This window comes from Microplitis mediator, chromosome 6, assembly GCF_029852145.1.
Source record: "Microplitis mediator isolate UGA2020A chromosome 6, iyMicMedi2.1, whole genome shotgun sequence".
NCBI classification, from domain to species: Eukaryota; Metazoa; Arthropoda; class Insecta; order Hymenoptera; family Braconidae; genus Microplitis; species Microplitis mediator.
In genome coordinates this window covers 13,432,067-13,451,610 of record NC_079974.1, presented here as the reverse complement: position 1 = coordinate 13,451,610, position 19,544 = coordinate 13,432,067, and the positions used below count along the sequence as shown (strand labels likewise).

The following is a 19,544-nucleotide window of genomic DNA, read 5'->3' as shown; positions in this document are numbered from 1 at the left end:
CGGTGTAACACATGTTGAAAAAGTTCGATGTAATTCCAGTGTAATTACGGTGTAATACGCGTTCATTTACTGCTGACAGTGGAATTACGGTGTTTTTGCGGTGTAACACATGATTTTTTTTGACTGAACGCACTTACACTGAAATCCCACTGTAACACACCGTGAGACTCCAGTGTAAGAACCATGTAGTTTTTTCACATCTACACGGTGGGATTCTAGTGTATTGCGTGTAATCGGATCCGCTAGGGACATAATCAATACTAGTTGAATCTTCAAATTATTTTCGATCATAACCAAACCGCGTAGGTCGCTTAAATTGACCTCAGTCTCCAATTTATCATTATTATTTTTAAGCACGGAACCCGTAGAATTCAAAACTCGATTTTCTAATATAATATCGCCTACTTGTTCACCACTGGTTAGAACAACTGGACCGACAGTACTCCCTAAGACACCGTCAGGTCTTGTTGAAATTTTATTTACGGAATTTTTATTATTAATTTCTTTCATCGGACCGACGGTACTCACTAAGACGCCGTCTAGTTCCAAAGTTTTATTTATAACATTTCCATTGTTACTAGTTTCAACCGGACCGACAGTACTCACTAAGACGCCGTCAGGTTCCTAGTTTTTATTTACTAAACTTTCATAATATAAATTTTCGACCGAACCGACAGTACTCGCTAAGACGCCGTCAGGTTCAGAATTTCTATTTAAAGTGTTTGCAGGATTTCTTTTAAATTTATTTGGTTTGCTTAACCAGATTTGGTGCGCGCGATAATTACCAGGGCTCCGATTTCCCCTTATTATTTGTTTAACCGATCTTCTGGATTTCGCGCCCTTTTTCCTCGGGGAATAGGAGGGCGAAATTAGTTTTTTGACAAATCAGGATGACTGACTTCACCAGCACTGATCGACTGGATTCCGACGAAGTCAAGCTGGTTATTGTTATAATTATTATTTACATGATTATTTACATTAGAATTATAAGACTGATTACCGCCATTATTTCGGTTGTCATTCGTTCTAAAATTACCTGGAGTAAAATTCGGGATTGCTCTGTTAGAATTATTAAAATTAGATTGCCCACGATTCGAATTAAAATTATTTCTATTTACATTAGGATTATTATTATTATTACTTCTACCATTGTAATTCATTTGGGCAGGACCATTTGACTGACGGGGATTGAAATTTTGGTTAAGCCCATTCTTGGGTGGACCACCATTAGCTTGAAAGCAATTTTGTCTGATATGTCCTGCTCTAAAACGAAAATTGCAGACATCTACTCTAATATTATTACACTGCTCAAATGTGTGACCATTTTATCCACAATTAAAACAGAAATTTTGGTCTAAATTACGACCAGCAGTAGCTTCACTATAGAGGCGCGGTGTAACGTTAGAATTGCCGTTATTACTCGCGTTATTGGAATTTCGTGCCCGATTATTTTGAGAACGATAAGATGAAAAATTCTGTTGAGGAGGTTGCACCGTTGCTGCCGACGCACAAACAATAAATTGACCGTCCTCACCCTCACGAATTTCTTCTATAATGAGTGGTTGTTTTCCATTCATCATATCAACCAAAATAGGGGTACGTGGTAACGTATGTACTGCCGAAAACCGCGATTTTTCTTTTGTTTTAGGGTGTGTTTTATCTGATGGTTCAGACGCACGTTTATTTTCCTCTAGTAGCACAGCAGCTTCATGCAATACTGCTAACAGGTCGTCATAATTGTTTACTGACCTGGAAAACACCAAAGTTGAGCGAGCTCTAGGTAGATGATTACGTATACACGTAACCTGTTCCAATTCAGGAGGGGGGTTACGCATCTCACCGTATTTCTGCTGTACTCCAAATACGAAGTCGATTGAGGATTCACCGGCTTCTGGTCTTAACTGACCAATTTCCATTAATAACTGTGTGTCTGTTTTGTGTGAGCCAAATGCTCGTAAAAATTCCCGTTTAAAATGGTCATAATCTGTCCAATGCCTACTATACGCATCATACCATTTATTAACTTTACCGACAAAAATATAGCCAAGAATTTTCACTAAATCTGTCATAAGCCAACCCTCACGAAACGCCATGGCTTCAAATGAAGCCAGAAAACTATTGGCTGACAAATCGCCCTGCGGATAGCGTACAGGCCACGCTCTCACGATCTCTCTGATATCTCGCCATTTACGTAGTGAGATCGCCGCGACATCGGATGTTCTCGAATTATTCGTTCTGGGTTGCTCGATAAACCCTTGGTATATTTCGCCGCTATTATTATTTAAATATCTATCTGGGTATCTACCGGCATCAAAATCATCATTGCCGTTGTTACCATAATTATTTGTCGGGTAATTGTTGACCGAGTTGTTGTTATTTGACGCACCGAAGTAATTATAATCGTTGGTATTATTATTCTGCATTTCGATAGGGTAATTGTCACCATGTATATTATTATTAGTATTATTATTCGAGTTTGAATTATTATTATTTATTCTGATGGGGTAATTATTTAAATTATTATTTGTATTTATATTTGAATTATTATTTGAATTATTGCTGTGGACATTATTGGTTCCACTGGTACCAGGTCGTTCATTAACCGGGAGGGCTGAAGATGTCATAGCCCTGGTGTCTTGTGTCAGGTGTCCTGTACTACACTCCCCGTCGCCAAAACTGTGAGTTATGGTGCGAACAGTTTGTGTATTCGATGGTACAGGCACTTGCGGAGTGACTTCCTGTTGAGGGTTAATAGAAAGTGCCAAATTCTGGATACATTCATTATTTGAGCTAAAGCAGCTAGAGTTGCTCGTTGTTCAGTCTGTGCGGGAACTGGAGCGGTGCCAGGATAAGAAACGGATCCCGCATTAGGCTGAATCTGATGTAAATGTACCGGTGGGGGGTTTTCAATAAATACCCCGTCCACAGACGCTTGTAAATTATTTATTCTAGGGTGTATTTGTTCAGTTGAATTACTACTCGGTGGGTCACTCATTTGAATAGACCCCAACGCCGTTGCAACCGTAATCGGTGTAGTTGTAACGGTGACCGGTGTAGGTATTACCGTACTCGGTGTGGTTGTAACGATAGTTGTGGTCATCGTGGTGACCATTGACGTGGTAGTTGGTACCGTAGTTAACTTATTTTCCTAAACTACGCCTGACTGGTGGTCTGTTCTGCAGTGGCGTACCTGCAGTGACAACCAGGCTTGGTATATTGGGTAACGTGGGAGGGGGAACCGACATCATCGAGTTCGCGGACGCAACAGTAGTACTCGACGTTATCGTAATCGTTGTCGAAGGTGGTGAGTGTACTACCCTGGATTGGTTACTCTGGTTCGATGAACCAACCCCGTCAAATATTACCTCCCCGCTATCCGGCCTATTCTGTTATTTAGAATTTTGGCGCGTCAATGGTCGCGTGTTACTCATTATTCAAAACAAATTTATTTTCAATTTCTTGTACTACTCGATAGCTATGATCAGCTTACGAGCCCAAATAAACTTAAACTTAAACAAATATTGCCGAAGCACAATTATAAATATAAATATATACACGGATAATCTTTATTTCCGGATTAAAATTTATTTTATTTTAACCGATGACTAATATTTTAATCCCTAAATGACAGTTTTATTTTGTTTGTTCTCAAAAAAAATTATTATTTTACCGGAATTAACTTCCGGAGAACGTTTATCCGATTACTTGGATTATTATCAATCCTACAGTGACAGTGTTGTTTTATTTTATTTATTTAATTTATACCAAATTTAATTATTCTTTTAGAATAAACACCCGCAAACAAATATCTTAACTGATGATATTAACCGGTAATTACCGATTTTAATTTATTATGATCGAGTAATTTATTTGTGGTGACTCATCTACCAAATAAATTCTAATTCCCGGTTACGAAAGATGGTTTATTCTAAACCAGTATAAACTAAATAAGTACTAATTTATTTATTTAAGATAATATTTTCAGCAAAATTTTATTTATTCTTAAAATTTTATTTTAAATAATATTTTCAGAAAAAATTTTATTTATTCTTAATCTCTTATTTTTACTGACACTGTTACGAAAAGAGATTTTATTTGCTTTATTATTTTTCAAAAGGATAGCCTTATTTTATTTTATTTTATTTTATTTTCTTTTCCGGTGTTTACTGTTTGTCTACTGATGACGCGTGCGACCAATGCATAAGCCGGTGCGTTTCACTTTGTCTACCCGGCGCTACTGGAATTTATCGATTTTTCTCGTACGCGTTAAATTTTAAATTTTGATTCTCAATTATTTATCTTATTTTTAATAATATTTTATAGAGTTTTGGGCAACCGATGCAATTAGCACACTTTCTGGTTGCAAAAAAAAAATTTCTCTCTTTACCGGTTATAGGGGTGGTAAAAAGAAAAATTCAAAATTTATTTGTAATTTTTATAATTATAAATTGGTATTCTCTAACTATCACCAGGTCTTAAAATTTCAGGACGAGGAACACAAATTGGGCGCCAAATATAACGATAGGCCTTGGCTACTGCGTGTCCAGATAGCCAAGAACCACAGTTAAATAAATTTCCCGAAATTACTGATTTACTTAAATTTACTATTATTCATTATACTTATTTTATTTTTAAATCTGGTTCCAAAAGACGGGAAATGATCTCAGGAAGCAGGTACTCGTCCTGAGCTGGACACGCGACTGAAATAAACTTAAATAAAGGACTCTGGTGATAATTAAGGTTGAATGCTTAATATAAATTTAACTTCCCGTATGAAAAAACCATATACTGTCGATAATATATAAAAAAATATATGGTAAATAACTGATCATATATGGCGGCAAAATTATTAATATTGATTAATATATGATTTATCATATATAATAATTTATACGTTCAATATTATAATAATCCATATCATTTATAATATATGTGATTATATACATGTGATATTGTATCAAAAATTATATGTCCGCTTTATATATTAATTTATAACGGAAAATATATGTTTCATCATATAAATTAATTTATAATTTCAATATTATTATAATCCATATAATTTATAATATATGTAATTGTATACATATGATATTACATCTCAAATTATATTCTCGTTTTATATATAAACTTATAATTTCAATATTATAATAATTTCGATATTATTATACATAAATAATTAAAAAAATACACTCATACCAAAAATTAAAGTAAAAAAAAAATTGTAGAAATTTTTTAGTGATTTTTGCAAGACTGTAACTTCATGAAAAATAATCGTATCGAGATTTAAAAAAAAGCATTTTATAGCTTGAAATCTCTAGTTTCAGTACATTTTGATTAAAAATTTTTTAGAGCGACGACTATTGCATAAACATGAGAAATATCGCGAGAACAAATATTCAAAATTTTTTTGTTTTTTCCAAAGCGTCTACGGGCCGTGGAAAAATTATTCCAGCTATACCAATGTATATCACAATATACATAGTCTCCAATAAACATGTAAAATATAATTTTTCTTCATGTCAATTACTTGAAAAAAAATTCAACTTAATCAAATTCGTTTAAAATCCAGAATTTTTTTTTTTACCTTTTTTCGGGGGTACCCCACTTTGCCCGCAGAAATGCAAAATTTTTTTTTTCAACGGTAACTGAAAATTTCGTCTATTTACTTTGAATATCATTAAAAAAAAAAGATTTAGCGTATTTGAATCCTCGAAAACTTGGTATTTCCTTAAGTATCCCCTTTTGCCCCTCCCTCCCCTATATATTAGATAATATATTGTTATATTTATAATTACATATATTAACATAACAATTAATTTAAATTTGAATTTGTAGTTTACATCTGCATCGATAAGCCCCTTTCGATTTTCAATGCGCATGTCTCAAATCCGCCATGTTTTTCGCGCTGTATATATCTATGAGCAGTGTGTGTGTATGTGTGATCAGCAATTTGTATGGAGTGTCCGAAACTTTTGAATTGGCGCCTTTAAAACATGGCGTATGCGCATGAGCTGAACTTGTGGTGAAAAGGCCTATTGGTTCATAATGACAAGTTGCACATGCGCAATGGCATTCGTGATATATATCTATCTCTATGTCAGCGGGTATCTATGATTACCACGTGTTTGGTGACATATTGTTTATTTACATTTGCTTTCATCGTTTAGTTATTATTAAGATTAAACTCATCTTTAATTCGTATTTACCATTTATTCATATAGTAATAAAATTACTTGTGTCCATCTTTATCATTTGTAAAATAAATTATTTTTGTTAAACCGAGTGTAATAATGTCTATACTACATAAACACATGTGACTTAGGAAAGAGGTTAGGATTGTGAGAGTCTAAAATTTGAATTTAATTAAACCGATATTGGATGAAAATAATTATCACAGTTTTAAGTATCACAGGAGTATTCAATATATTAATCTTTTAATCAAGGGTTATAACCACTATGGCAAACGGGAGGTAAGTTTTTTTATGGTCAGCTAAAAAGTCTTAATAAAATCTAATAACAATGCATCATATATTTTGATTTTTCATAACACCATAATCAAAATTATATTAATTATTTTATTGTTAATGTAGGTATATATTTATATATATTTTATTATTTCAGTAACCGACAATCGAAAGCATTTACTTATCTGGCAGTAAACTTTATATTATTATTCAGCTCCATTTTTATTTTTCTAGTAATTGCTTGAACATTGATATGGTTATAAGTAAAATTCTTACGCTTGAAAAAAAATACATAAATATAATAAATTTGTAGAAATTTTAAAAATTATTTTTTTTTATATTACGACCTTTAACGGTAAGTTTTATTGGTAATTATGATATTGTTACACATTGATTATTAAAATAAGCTTAAAAATTCAATATATAATTTATTTTTCAGGATGATCACTCTGCATCGAAGATTGTAAAAATTTTTGAAATATGGAAATATTTGAAACGAAGTGGACTAAATCGATAAATGAAAACTTTCAGCCCTTGATTGAGTTCTTACTTCATTGTAGCTCTTCAAGTATTGATACTATGATAACAATTACTATTACGGTACTGATAAAATTATTTTTTTAAGTTTTTGATTATTCAAGTCAGTAATTCGGAGTCACATACATGCACATAAGCTATGTAACGTTTTATTCCATGCTCTGGTTCGGATAAATCAATGATCGTGGCTTTCTTTTCAAATTCATTAGTGTTAATCGCTATCAGAGTGCCATCTTTGTTGTCTAAAAGGATTAAATGATCCAATCTTCTATTTGGTATGAACGGTGTACTTTTTTGTTTATAGAAACTTCCAATTAGATAGCTGCTAGTATTCATTGAATTTTTAATTCCAATAAAATTTTTAATTTCAAAAACTCTGCCGTCTTTCAAAATAACATTGTAATTATTTCGTTTCTTTTCACGCTTATACATCTTGCTCGTGATTACTTGCTTATTTAGTATGCATCGTTGATATATATAATATACTGTACTTGGACCATTCTCAATATCAAATCGTTGTAAAGCTAAATATTGGTCTCTAGGTAATTCAGTTAATATTACTGGATCCCCTAAGACACCAGTGTATCCAATGTGTAGTTTAGACGAGGATTTAGATTTTTTGTTTAAAATTTCTTCTAAATAAGCATTTTGATTGAAATCCAGATCATTCTTTAACTTATTTAGTAAACGTTCAATGGCATATCTTAGTCTGAAAGAGTCACAGATTTGAATTGCTACTCCATTCGCACTTTTAACAGATTCTATTAACACTTGGTTAAAATCTTCATAAATGAATGCACTGTGAGTCCAGAGTGGGCCCCAATTTTCCACACTTTCTGCCAAATGTGCTAATTGGTGTACATCAAAACTCACATATTTTTTTCCGTAAAGAGTTTGAACGCCAGCAATGAAATCAACTAAACATTGATTAGCATACAATAATTCTGATTTCATTATAGAAGATTTTACTAAAATGGATATCCCGTCTACAAGTAACGCCCTATGATCAATATACTTTTTAGGCAAGCAACGTTTGAGAACTGGAAGACTATATGTAAATAAGAAAGCAATCCATTCATGAGCTTTCCAGTGAATTCGATCTGTCATAACTCTTGGTGTTCGTGAAAACTCTGATGTTGGACAAATTAAAAGCAATAAATTATCTACGTCTTCTAGTACTTCTCCGAAATAAAATGGCATATTTTTATTTTTAGAATCGAACCATAAATTCGCGAATTGTCGACAAACTCCAAGACCAACACAATGCATCCACTCTGCATCTAATCCTTTGATAATGTCGAAACCTGGTACTTCACACAGCTCTGATTTTTGCTTGATTCCTTTTTTTTTTCTTTGACAATTTGCTGAGCGTGTTTGAGAGTTTCTGCATGTGTTCGCAAACCTTCTCCAAAAGCATTTCCATTAATAATGGGATACACTCGTGCGTATCCACGATCTTTTTCTACTCGTTCACCGGGGTGTAGACACAATCCACATCCGTATTTACCGTTAAACTGTTTGGAACATCTGACTTGAGGACGGGCAACTGCATCACAAATGCCCATTAAGGCAACCACCTTTTTATTATATACTTGCCCATCGTAATTATAGTCAAAACCTTCTTTGAATAATTTTTGAGTTTCAGTTATGAATGGTTTTAAACATCCATTCATGCTCTTCGGTTTGCTTTTTCCGAACCATAGGCTAGACAATAATAGATGATTTCGTCGATCGATTGGATTTAACTCATTGACTGTACACAATACAGGATATGCTGACGTATTTGAACTGTCAAATATTGGAGCTCCATCGACACTAAAATTAATGGATATTGTGTCGTATCTATTTTCAAACCTTGTTTTATAAATTTTACCATCAAAAATATCTTCAATAGCGTAATTATATTTTTTTTTTCGATATTGTGGGTACAAGTTATGGGCGTCAGTTGTTTCAAAAAGTTCGCGAAGTTGATATTTCAAAGGCAAATAGAAGAAAAAACCTTCATTGGAATTAAAATCAATTTTAATTGAACATTTCTCGCAATTAACAGCTCTGTTTGTTGTAGATCCGAGATAATTACCACATTTGACACAAATGTAATGTGTTTCAATATCATGTGAATAATGGTTGATAATTTCTTTCCAATAATATTTCGAGCTCTTAGTGTTAGGTGCATTCGTTGAAATATTTAATAACTTTATCATGTCTGAAGCTACTGTATAAGTTATTCCTCGTCTCCACTTAATAGACATAATAAGTAAATTATTTATTAAACATTTTTTCGGAATATTAAGATTTTTTTTTGTTTCAGTGAATAAATGGTCTGGCCCGAAAGATTGATGATTCGAATTAATATCTAAGACCGAATTATTTTCAATATCAGGATTGTCTTCCTGTGATAATTCACTATCATGGGTGACATCCTTCTAAATAGAAATATTAGTTATTAAATTAAATTAAGTGTCAAAGGAAAAAGATAAGTATACAACTAATATAATTTACGTCAAATTTATTTTGATATCTCATAGAGATAATATTTTCTTTTTCAATTTTTCAGGGATTATACTTGAAACTTGATTTCAAAACATTCAACGTATATTATATTACTTGATAAAAAAAAAAATTTATTATTGTACTTGTTCATTAATTTTATTAATTTCATCTACGTTATGGTAAAGAATATTCTCAGAATGGAGGGAACTTTGTAATTCAATAAGATTTTTCTCAAAATGCTGTAATTGATTAGACACATGTTGGGTGATCGTCGATTTGTTTTCGCTATAAATATTCAAATTAAAGATCACATCCATCATTTAAATATACATACATACATACATACATACATATATATATATATATATATATATATATATATATATATATATATATATATATATGTATATAGATATATATATAATATTATCAGGAACGTGGACAGTAAAACTAATTTATTCTTAGGACAATTTTACTTTCGTAATGTTTTAGTCAAAAATTTGACCAAATCGTTGGAAAAAAAACTGTGCTAAAGAATAAACATTTTATAACTGTCCATGTTTCTATTAATTTTACATGTATATATATATTTAAATATTTTATTTCAGAGTCAATAATTATTGTAAAATTAAAACTATAACTTTTTTTTTTTAATCAGAAATTGAGAAATAATATTTTCACTTTGATTAAATTTAGAGATTGATTATATATAATAATTTATTTTACTAACTTCTCGTTAGAAAAATTAAATGAGAATTCCCACACTAGAAAATGCTTAGATTTATTTATATGTAGTTGACAAAGTGTACAAAGAATAAATTTTATGAATACAAAAAATCTTTATTTATTTCCTTTTAACAATTAAATTTAATGAATTAGTTCATTAGTTCAAATATTTTCTCAATTATGAATCAAACTTTGCGAAATATCATAATCACAAATGAAAAATGAAATTTTTCTTTACTTGAATTTAAAAAATCGTATATTTATAAAGAGGCAAAAATAAATATATTGAAGCTCTAAGGTAGAAGTCATACTATAAAATTGAAAAAACAATCTACATGTTTCATTTTTTTGATGATGTCTATTTTATTCACTTTTAAAGATTTCCAGAAAAAATAGTTTTTTCTTTAGTCTTTATATCATTCGAGTACAAAATTTATTCAAGACATTATTAATAAATTATAATTTCGTAATTTTAGTATCCTGCAAATTTTACTTTTCTAGTCTGAATAAACTTGCTTCTTGAATGATATAAAGCTTAATAAAAATTTTTTTTTGTTGGAAAAGTCGATGAACAAGCTGATTAATAAATGAAACATAAATAAAATAAAAAATTTATAGTATGTCCCAGTCTTAAAGATTGTTAAATTTCACGAAAATATTAAACATGATAAATAACAATGAATATTATGAAAAGTCATAGTTAAAAAAAAATATTTTTTATGTAATGAGATAAAGAGTTTATAGACAGCGTGTCTTTAATATTAGCCTTTAAGATTAGTTGATTAATGCATTTTTTATTGTATTATTACCCTTCAATGATCGACTTTGAACGCCAATAACGTAGTGTCCGATCGGGAATATTGGCTGTACTTTTAAAATCATTATACTGCATATATGGCCCGCGTTTTCTTTTCATAATTATTTTTTTTTTTTGCTTTTTTATTCGTTATAATTTTAAGTATTATGTATATTTATTATTAATGCAATAGTTGCTATGATTAAAAAATCAACAGCTTTAATATTTGAATAAAAAAAAAGTGAACATCAATTATAAGTTAAAAAACTGTCAATTTGATAGATAATATAATTTTTTATTTATTGAAATCTCAATTAAAAAAAAAATGAAAAATAAATTACTAGCCCTTGTACAATGGGTCGGTGGGAAGTATAATAACACGTACACTGCTGGTGTTCCTGCCGAGTGGATTAAAGATTTTGACCCAAAAAATTTTGACGAAAAAAATCAAGATCCAGACGAATCTTACGTGATTGAATGGAGATCATTTAAGAAAACTAAGCCAAAGGATGGGTGGAGATATTACGATGCAAGAGTAATTACTGTATCAAGTTAGTATACTTGATGATAAACTTATTAAATATTACTTAATACAGTATAATAGTTTATCCTATTTAGAAAATCTCCTAGAATCTAATAGATTCTTATAAATTTCCATACAAATTTCATCAGAATGAATAAGTTCTAAGAGAAATGCTATAGTTAAGTATAGGCCTTATTAATACAACAATGAGAATCTATGAGATTTGTTAAGCAGGGTACTTTTCTACTTCTCCTAAAAGCATTATTAGTGTAAGCCATATTTATTTCTTTAATTACATTATTTTACTCATTTTCATTTTTCCCTTAGGCAGTATTAAAACTCTTGAATCAAAATTAGTTCAATTAGATGGACAAGTCTCTCCATTACGAGTCCCATTGACTCGTGCAAAAGTGAAGCAAAGCTCTTGTCATGAAACTGCAAAAAATGTATCAAATCCATTGAAAAAGAATTTAAATTCGGAAATGTTTTCACCTTCATTGGTATAATTATCTGAGATAGTCTTGTAAAGATTATTGTTTTTGACGTTTAACATCTTTTCAACATATTTATTCATAAAAAAAAAAACAGTTAAAACTATGAGAACATTAATATTCACAGAGTGGCCACAAACCGTGAATATCGGGAATTATCAAGGAATTTTAAAAAGTAACTTGAAGGGAATTAGACTTACAACAAAAAAAAAGAAGGCAAATTGTAACTTTAAGTGTCTAGTTTTCTGAGCTGGTCTTGGGATTTTTTTATTATGCACGGTCCCAGAGTAATACTAAGAAAATCATCGAAAAAAAACTTTCCAAATTTTTGCTCGTCTTAAAAACGGTTTACAGGCTTCAATAAATTTTTTTCGATAATTATGATAGATTTTTGATTACCCCGGAACTGTGCATAATAAAAAACTTCCAAGACCAAACCAGAAAACTAGACACTTGAAACTACAATTTATCTTTTTTGTTCTTGTTGCACGCTTATTTGCTTTCGAGTTACAGCCTGTTAAAAATCACTCAGAGATTTGGAATTTTTTAAATTTCCTTTAATTTTGGTGACTAGTGTATTTTTAATTTATTTTAATTATAAAATTTCTTATTAAATATTCTAATTTTCATATTTTTAACATCGAATAATTAAAACGAGGCCATGTTAATTCATTTTATTGACTTTTTTTTGCTTTCTCACATGATTTAATCACCAAATTTAAATATTGACATCGAAAATATGATCAAAACTTTGAATATCTTAATGATACGAATGAAATTTCTGAATCAGGGAAAAATGTGAAAAACTTCACTGGAAAACCAGGAAATTAGGGAGTTTTTAAATCATTTTTTTGTGACTACCCTGATTTAGAATTCGGTTCCCATGAAAAATTAAAAAATAGATTCATATTTTCTAGCTTTATTAAAAATACTATTATTTCACTCAGAAGCTTTACTATTACTAAACACAAGAAAAATAAAAATTTCATTTTATTTTTTTTTTTGTTGTCTTGTAACTATTCAAAACTTTTATATTCTAATTACAGAGAACTAAAAATAGCTACAGTTTCAAAATGCTTACTTTCTTCATTTCTTTTTTTTTTTATCCATATTGGGCAATTTTGATAAAAATTACATTCGTGAAAAATTATTTTTTTTTCTTTTTTTATTTAAAAAATATAATTTTATAATATTTTGATGAGTGTACCCTGTTTAGAAAATCTCATAGAATCCAATAGACTCTTATCAATTCCCATGGAAATTTTATAAGAATGAATGAGTTCTATGAAAAGTGCTATAATTAAGTATAGGCCTTATACTTACAGCTGTAAGAATCTATCGGATTTTTTATGCAGGGTACTTTATATTTTATTATATATTATTATTATGTTTTACATATTACTCTGAATATAAAATCATTATTTTTATGGTTATTATAATAATTTTAATTTATCTGCAGGCTGATACAAGCAAACAGTTTGAAGAAACTAAAACAAATGGAAAGAAAAGATTAAGTGTAAATTTTCTTGCAGTTTGATAATGAAACGAATAATTAAAAAATATGCTTAACAGAAAGATTTAAATTATATCATACGTTAAAAAAAATATATTTTTTCTTTTCGAAAGACAAAGAAAAAACAAACAGTGGCGTATCGAATAAACGTAAGAAATGTTCAGAGATAAATATTAGTACACTGATTGATTTGAGCAGCGAGAGTAATAGCGAAACAGATGGTGATGGACTGAGTGATGATGGATTTGATCTAAGGTCGGGAAGAGATGATGAAGAAATACATGAAAATATTGATAGATCAGATGATTTTAATTTAGATGATGATCGTCCTCAGCTCTCAAATGAAATTACATCTGGTACATAATGATGATTTTTTTTTTATAATTCAATAATTTTTTGGTACCGTTTAGAAAATCTCGCAGAATCAAATAAATTCTCATAAAATCCCATCAGGATTTTATAAGAATGAATGAGTTCAATGAGAAGTTCTATAGTTAAGTATAGGCCTTATACATACAGCTATAAGAATCTATTGGATTTTTTAAGCAGGGAGATTTTTTGAAGTTGATAGTCGGTACTTTAGATACCATTTAGATTATTGATAAGCGACCAAAAAATTATTCAAAAATTTTAAATTGAATCTTTTAAAAAATTTAAATCTCGTTAAAAAAAAAAGTGTGATAAACTTCTGATTAGCCAAAAAAAAAAAAATGCGATTAAAAACGTTATATTAATCAGAAGAAGGGGGTCGATGCAAGTACTATTTAATTTTGATAATCACTTTTCAGATTCATCAACAAAAAATCTATTACTGACAATGCTAAAAGAGCTTAAGGATATCAAAGCGAAGCAAGAAAATTTTCAGAATGTAATAAATAATCCACGACACGAAAATGATAACGCTGAGGTATACACACTACTTACAAATTGAAAAATAAAATCGGTCTATCAGTTGACCCTGCGGATCAGCCCCAAAACTTTCCGCTGTATTCGAGCTCGTTGAACTTGAAAAAATTGTTGTGAATACATTTTTGAGCTCTTCGAGATCGAAAATACTTCTGTATGCCGGTGTTTTCGAAAAAAAAACGTTTTTTACCATTTTTTTCTCCAACGATATCTCTCAAACGAATTGATCGATTGAGACGATTCAGGTGGCAATCGACGCGTTTTATTGAGTTCTAGAGCTGATCAAATTTTAAATTAATTTATCGTCGTTTTTGAGAAATTAAAAAAAAAAAACTAAAAAAAAATTTTTTTTTAATTCTTTCGTTAACGGTTTCTCTTAAACGAATAGACCGATTTTGATGGTTGAGATGGCATTCGGCACGGCTTATGGCGTTTGAAAGCTGATTAGATTTTGAAATCAATCTACCTTGTACACTAAAAGTTATAAAAAAAAAACATTTTTGAAAACATTTTATTTTTGAAATATCTTCGAACGCAACGTACTGATCAAGCTCAATTTTTCATAGCTTCTAGATATTAACAAGCTGCGTCGAATGACACCTTGACGATTGAAATCGGTTCACCGCGAATTTTAGAAGATTTTCAATTTTCTTAGCAGGAAGTTAAAAAAAAGATATAAGTTTTTCATAAATTGACTTTTTTTTAGCATGAACTTGGGCATGCTGGTAGTAATGTTTTTATACCTGCTAAATCTTGGAGAGTTGCTCAAGTCAAAACAACTTATCAGTCGATGGGTATTGCTCTTGTAAAAGCATTATTCCCCTTAGATATTTTATTAAAAAGTAACCTCAGAGGGAATACAAGCAGGATTAACAAAGATGCCGATAAACGACCGGGCTTAAACCCTGAGATAATTGCAGCAATAGAAGGTAAAGTTCAACACAAATTTTTTATAGGAGCAATAACTTGATTTTCATATAACTGGCTTTCGGAATAACCGTTCTGAATTCTACAGGACTAAGCGTAAATTTAATTTATAAGCTGAAAGTTTTAAAAACTCCCATAACTAAAAATAAAAAAAAATACAAGATTTATCCGATCATATTCGTTTTAAACAAATTTATATAATCAATTATTACTTATCAGTTAATATTCCCTGATTAAAAAGTACGATTAATAAAGACTACAAATGTTTTGATCGTTTTGAATTCTCATGAATCGTAAATTGATGACTAAAGAGTGTTAAAAATGATTGAAATTTCATGAATCGTTTTTAATCCTCACGCGGGGACCGGAAATTCCAATATTATTGTACGAATAAAGACGATTTATGACGATAAAATATTTTTAATCATCATGAATCATCTTTAATCATCGATATATGATTGATTATTTTACGATTAAAAATGATTCAGGACGATTAGGAATTTCTATCGTCATAAATCGTTTTCAATCGTAAAATAATTCATCATCTTTTGATGATTAGAGATGATTAAATGTGAAAATCCGTGAGGATTAGGAGTATTAAAGATGATTGAATTTTTGATCGTTTTTGATTTTCACAAATCGTATTTTCTAATCAGGGTTATTTATGTAGCATTAATGTATTTTTTGCATTTATAGTTTTTAAAACGTTTATTATAATCAGTAAGTGAAATCATGTAGTATTATTTTTTTAATTTAACTATCATTTTGTGCATTTTTCAGAAACCGTCAATGAAAAGTTTCCAGATTGTAAAAAATCAATATTAGGTGCTGCGATTAATAATTTTTTATGTGATCTGAGAAGAAAAAATAAAGAAAAAATCGTTAATATTGAGCAGGTACGTTAAAAATTTAATACTGTTGACTTGAAATGCTTAGATTGGTGATAATGGGTATAATATTGGATATTCATTAAAATTATGTTTTTAAAATTTGTGTATTTGATCATCGATCAAATTAACTCATTGACAACAATAAAAATTCACTTTTTTTTTGTACCATAAATCCGAATCGATACGATACCCATTAATTTAAATTTAATTTTTCAATTAAAAGCACATCAATTAATAGTTTTGAATTTGAATTTTATTTTTTATTACATTATGAAAAGTGATATTGCTAAAACACAAAACTATTATATTGATGTGCATATCGTGAGCTTAACAAAAATAAATAAATATATTCATCACTTTTAAAAATTTATTTTTTTATTCACAGGAAGGCAACTGATGGCAATAAATTGAGAAATTCGCAGAAGCAACAAATCTTTAAAAAAAAATCGAAAATTTGGTGTGTTTTTGATTATTCCACAAATTAAACGTGGTTAAGGTTTTCTTATACTTTCAAATAATGAGTTCATAAAATTATTTTTGTAATTTGTTTGTGATTATTTTCTTAGTTTATTTATTATTGATGTAATTACATAACTGATAATAAGATTAACTAGTATAAAAATAATAATAATTTTAAAAACAAAAAAATGACATGTGTATCTAATTTAATATTATTTCATTTATAATAAATAATAACATACGATAAAGTAAAAATAATTACACTCCATCACTAGAGTAAAAAAAAATATAAATAGTTGAAGTTATCATGTAACTACATAAAAATATTAAAAATATCGTAGCTTACATTATATATTAATTATATAAATCTATCATATATTTAAACACATATATGTTTACATATATTTGTGCAAATATATGTAAACATATATCTATATAATTATATATTTACATACATTTATCCAAATATATGTGAACATATATTTATATAATTATATATTTACATGTATAAATATTATATGTCAGTCATATAATTAAATCATATATCTTGTCATATAACTCAAAGTATAGTATAAAATATTATATGCAATACTTATAAGTTAGCATGTAAAAAAAATATATTACCAATATATATGTTGCAAATTATAAAATCATATAATATTTCGGCAAAATTTTGTATATGGCTCCATATATGACTTCTTATAATTCCATATAATTTATCATATATTTTGAATTATACTGAAGCTCATATATTGCTTTTTCATACGGGTTTACTTATTTTATTTAACCAAATCCCTCATTATGTACAGTTTTTCCCCTTAAATTATCTTAAATTTTATATATATATTGTAACGGGTTTTTCACCACCGGGGATCTACCGGAGTGAAGTCCGAATACACTTACGATTATTGGCAACCTTGTTCAAAATTTATAGTTGGGCGCCTGGTGATTTTAATATCACCAAATAAACTTATCAAAAATGTCGACTCAGGGTGGCGGATCGGGGAAAGGTCAGGCACTTAAGATTACGATAAATAATTGATCAGAATTAAACAAAATTAATTAATCGTATATTGAACACAGAATAATAAATTGATCCGTCTCACAAAAATAATCGGTTACAAACAAAATAATAATTTGCCGTTGTCGGCTTGACTCGATATAAACAAAATTATCAAAAAAAGTCGTAGTTGATCGAAAAACACGATTAGTTCATTGCTCGGAGAAAACACAGTCGGTTGACGAAATTAACATAAAATCATTTTATTTTTCACACGAAATACTTGACGAATGACGTTAGAGTATTGTAAACGTAAGACTCGACTCGGTACGAATGAGACACGGATAATCCGTAATTCTCAGAATTGCTCGATGAAATAAAATAAAATATAAAATAATATTTTATTTCGGTAACACGTTAAATTGCACGATCATATATTTTTTACGCGTAATTAATGATTTAATTAATTATTATTACGTACGCACTGCACATTTTTTATTAATTATTGCACTCGTACACTTTGGTCAGATTCGCGCCGATGCTTCGGCTTGTTCACTTGTTCACGAACTCGGTTATTGTCGATCGCACTTAATTGTCGCGAATTATTGTTCGTTGATCAAACTCGGATTGATCTTAAATGTCGTACATCGAATTGTTCAAACGTCGGAATCGAATTCTGTTCATTTGGTCGAGTCGAATTGTTCAGATAAAAAAAAACGTGGCCGTTCAGTACGGCGTCTATCCCGGATCTCTCGTGACAATCAATGCGTCGAGTCGATTGCTTGGTCAAAGTCGAAATCTTTGCTCATAGGTGTCACTCGAATTGGCTCACCGGATAACTATTTATTTTATTCAAATAATATTGAACCACGGGTCGAGGTCGAATTTCCTCATGTTACAATATATATATTTTACAAGTAATTTAGAGAAATTCGTCGACTCGAAACGCGCGGGAATAAAATAATAACGAGTGAGAATAAATGATGGGCAATCTATCGCGTTGAAGAGAGAAAGAAATCGTATGCGTATAATATTATAAAATATATGTGTGTGGCGACCAAATATCAAAACTTACAGTCGGTACTGGTCGTCTGTTCATCCTCCTGGTATCCACTGCAAATGTCCTTGGAGATGATGGAAGACGTGGTTGGCCCTTCAGGTGGCGAAAACAGTTCACAAGACCACAAACACTTGGCGTAACTTATTATCAGCTATGAGTTTAATCACTCACTAGTTTACATGCATAAACTTGCTCGGAAAAATATTTAACAAGCTTAGTAGAGCAGAAAAGAAAAGAGACTGATCAGTTAGCACTCTAGAACTCAAGTGTCGTCTCTTGATTGATTAGTCTTGGGTCAGTTCTCTGGGCCACCAACCTGCGTTGACCCGACCTAATTATGCGCAGGGACTAATTTGCGGTCCCATGCTGCGCAAAATCATCCCCCAAATTCTAACGCAGAGATTAGACTGCTGCACTTGTCTTTCAGAACAAGAAGAGAGAGAGAGAGAGAAGTAGATGAAGCAGGAGAGCCACACTCTCACGTCTTAGATCACTGCTGCACGGTTACAGAGTAATAGTTGATAAACTTATTTTTCTATATTTTATCAAATATAAATAAGCGCTGACGCCTCGAGTTAACCCTCGAGAGAAAAAAAAAAATTTTTTTTCCGAAAAACGAAAAAAAAAATAACCCCCTGAATAAAACGTAAAAAAAAAAAATGTAAAAAAATTCTTGTTTGGTCTCGTATTTGGAAAAAAATTTTTTTTTCCTCATTACCTTACATTTACTGAATAACTAACGCAAAAATGAAAGAAAAT

General features: G+C 30.1%; 1 protein-coding gene across 2 annotated transcripts in view; it reads right to left on the bottom strand.

The window, feature by feature from the left end:
* The window catches only part of LOC130670148 (uncharacterized), a 45,719-nt gene extending 26,540 nt beyond the window's left edge, over window positions 1-19,179 (bottom strand). For both annotated transcript variants that reach the window (XM_057473366.1, XM_057473367.1), the window contains exon 1: window positions 18,801-19,179. In XM_057473366.1, coding sequence (XP_057329349.1) covers window positions 18,801-18,824 — 24 coding nt within the window. In that variant the 5' untranslated portion in view covers window positions 18,825-19,179. The remainder of the gene's footprint in view (window positions 1-18,800) is intronic.
* Between the last annotated feature and the right edge of the window lie 365 nt (window positions 19,180-19,544).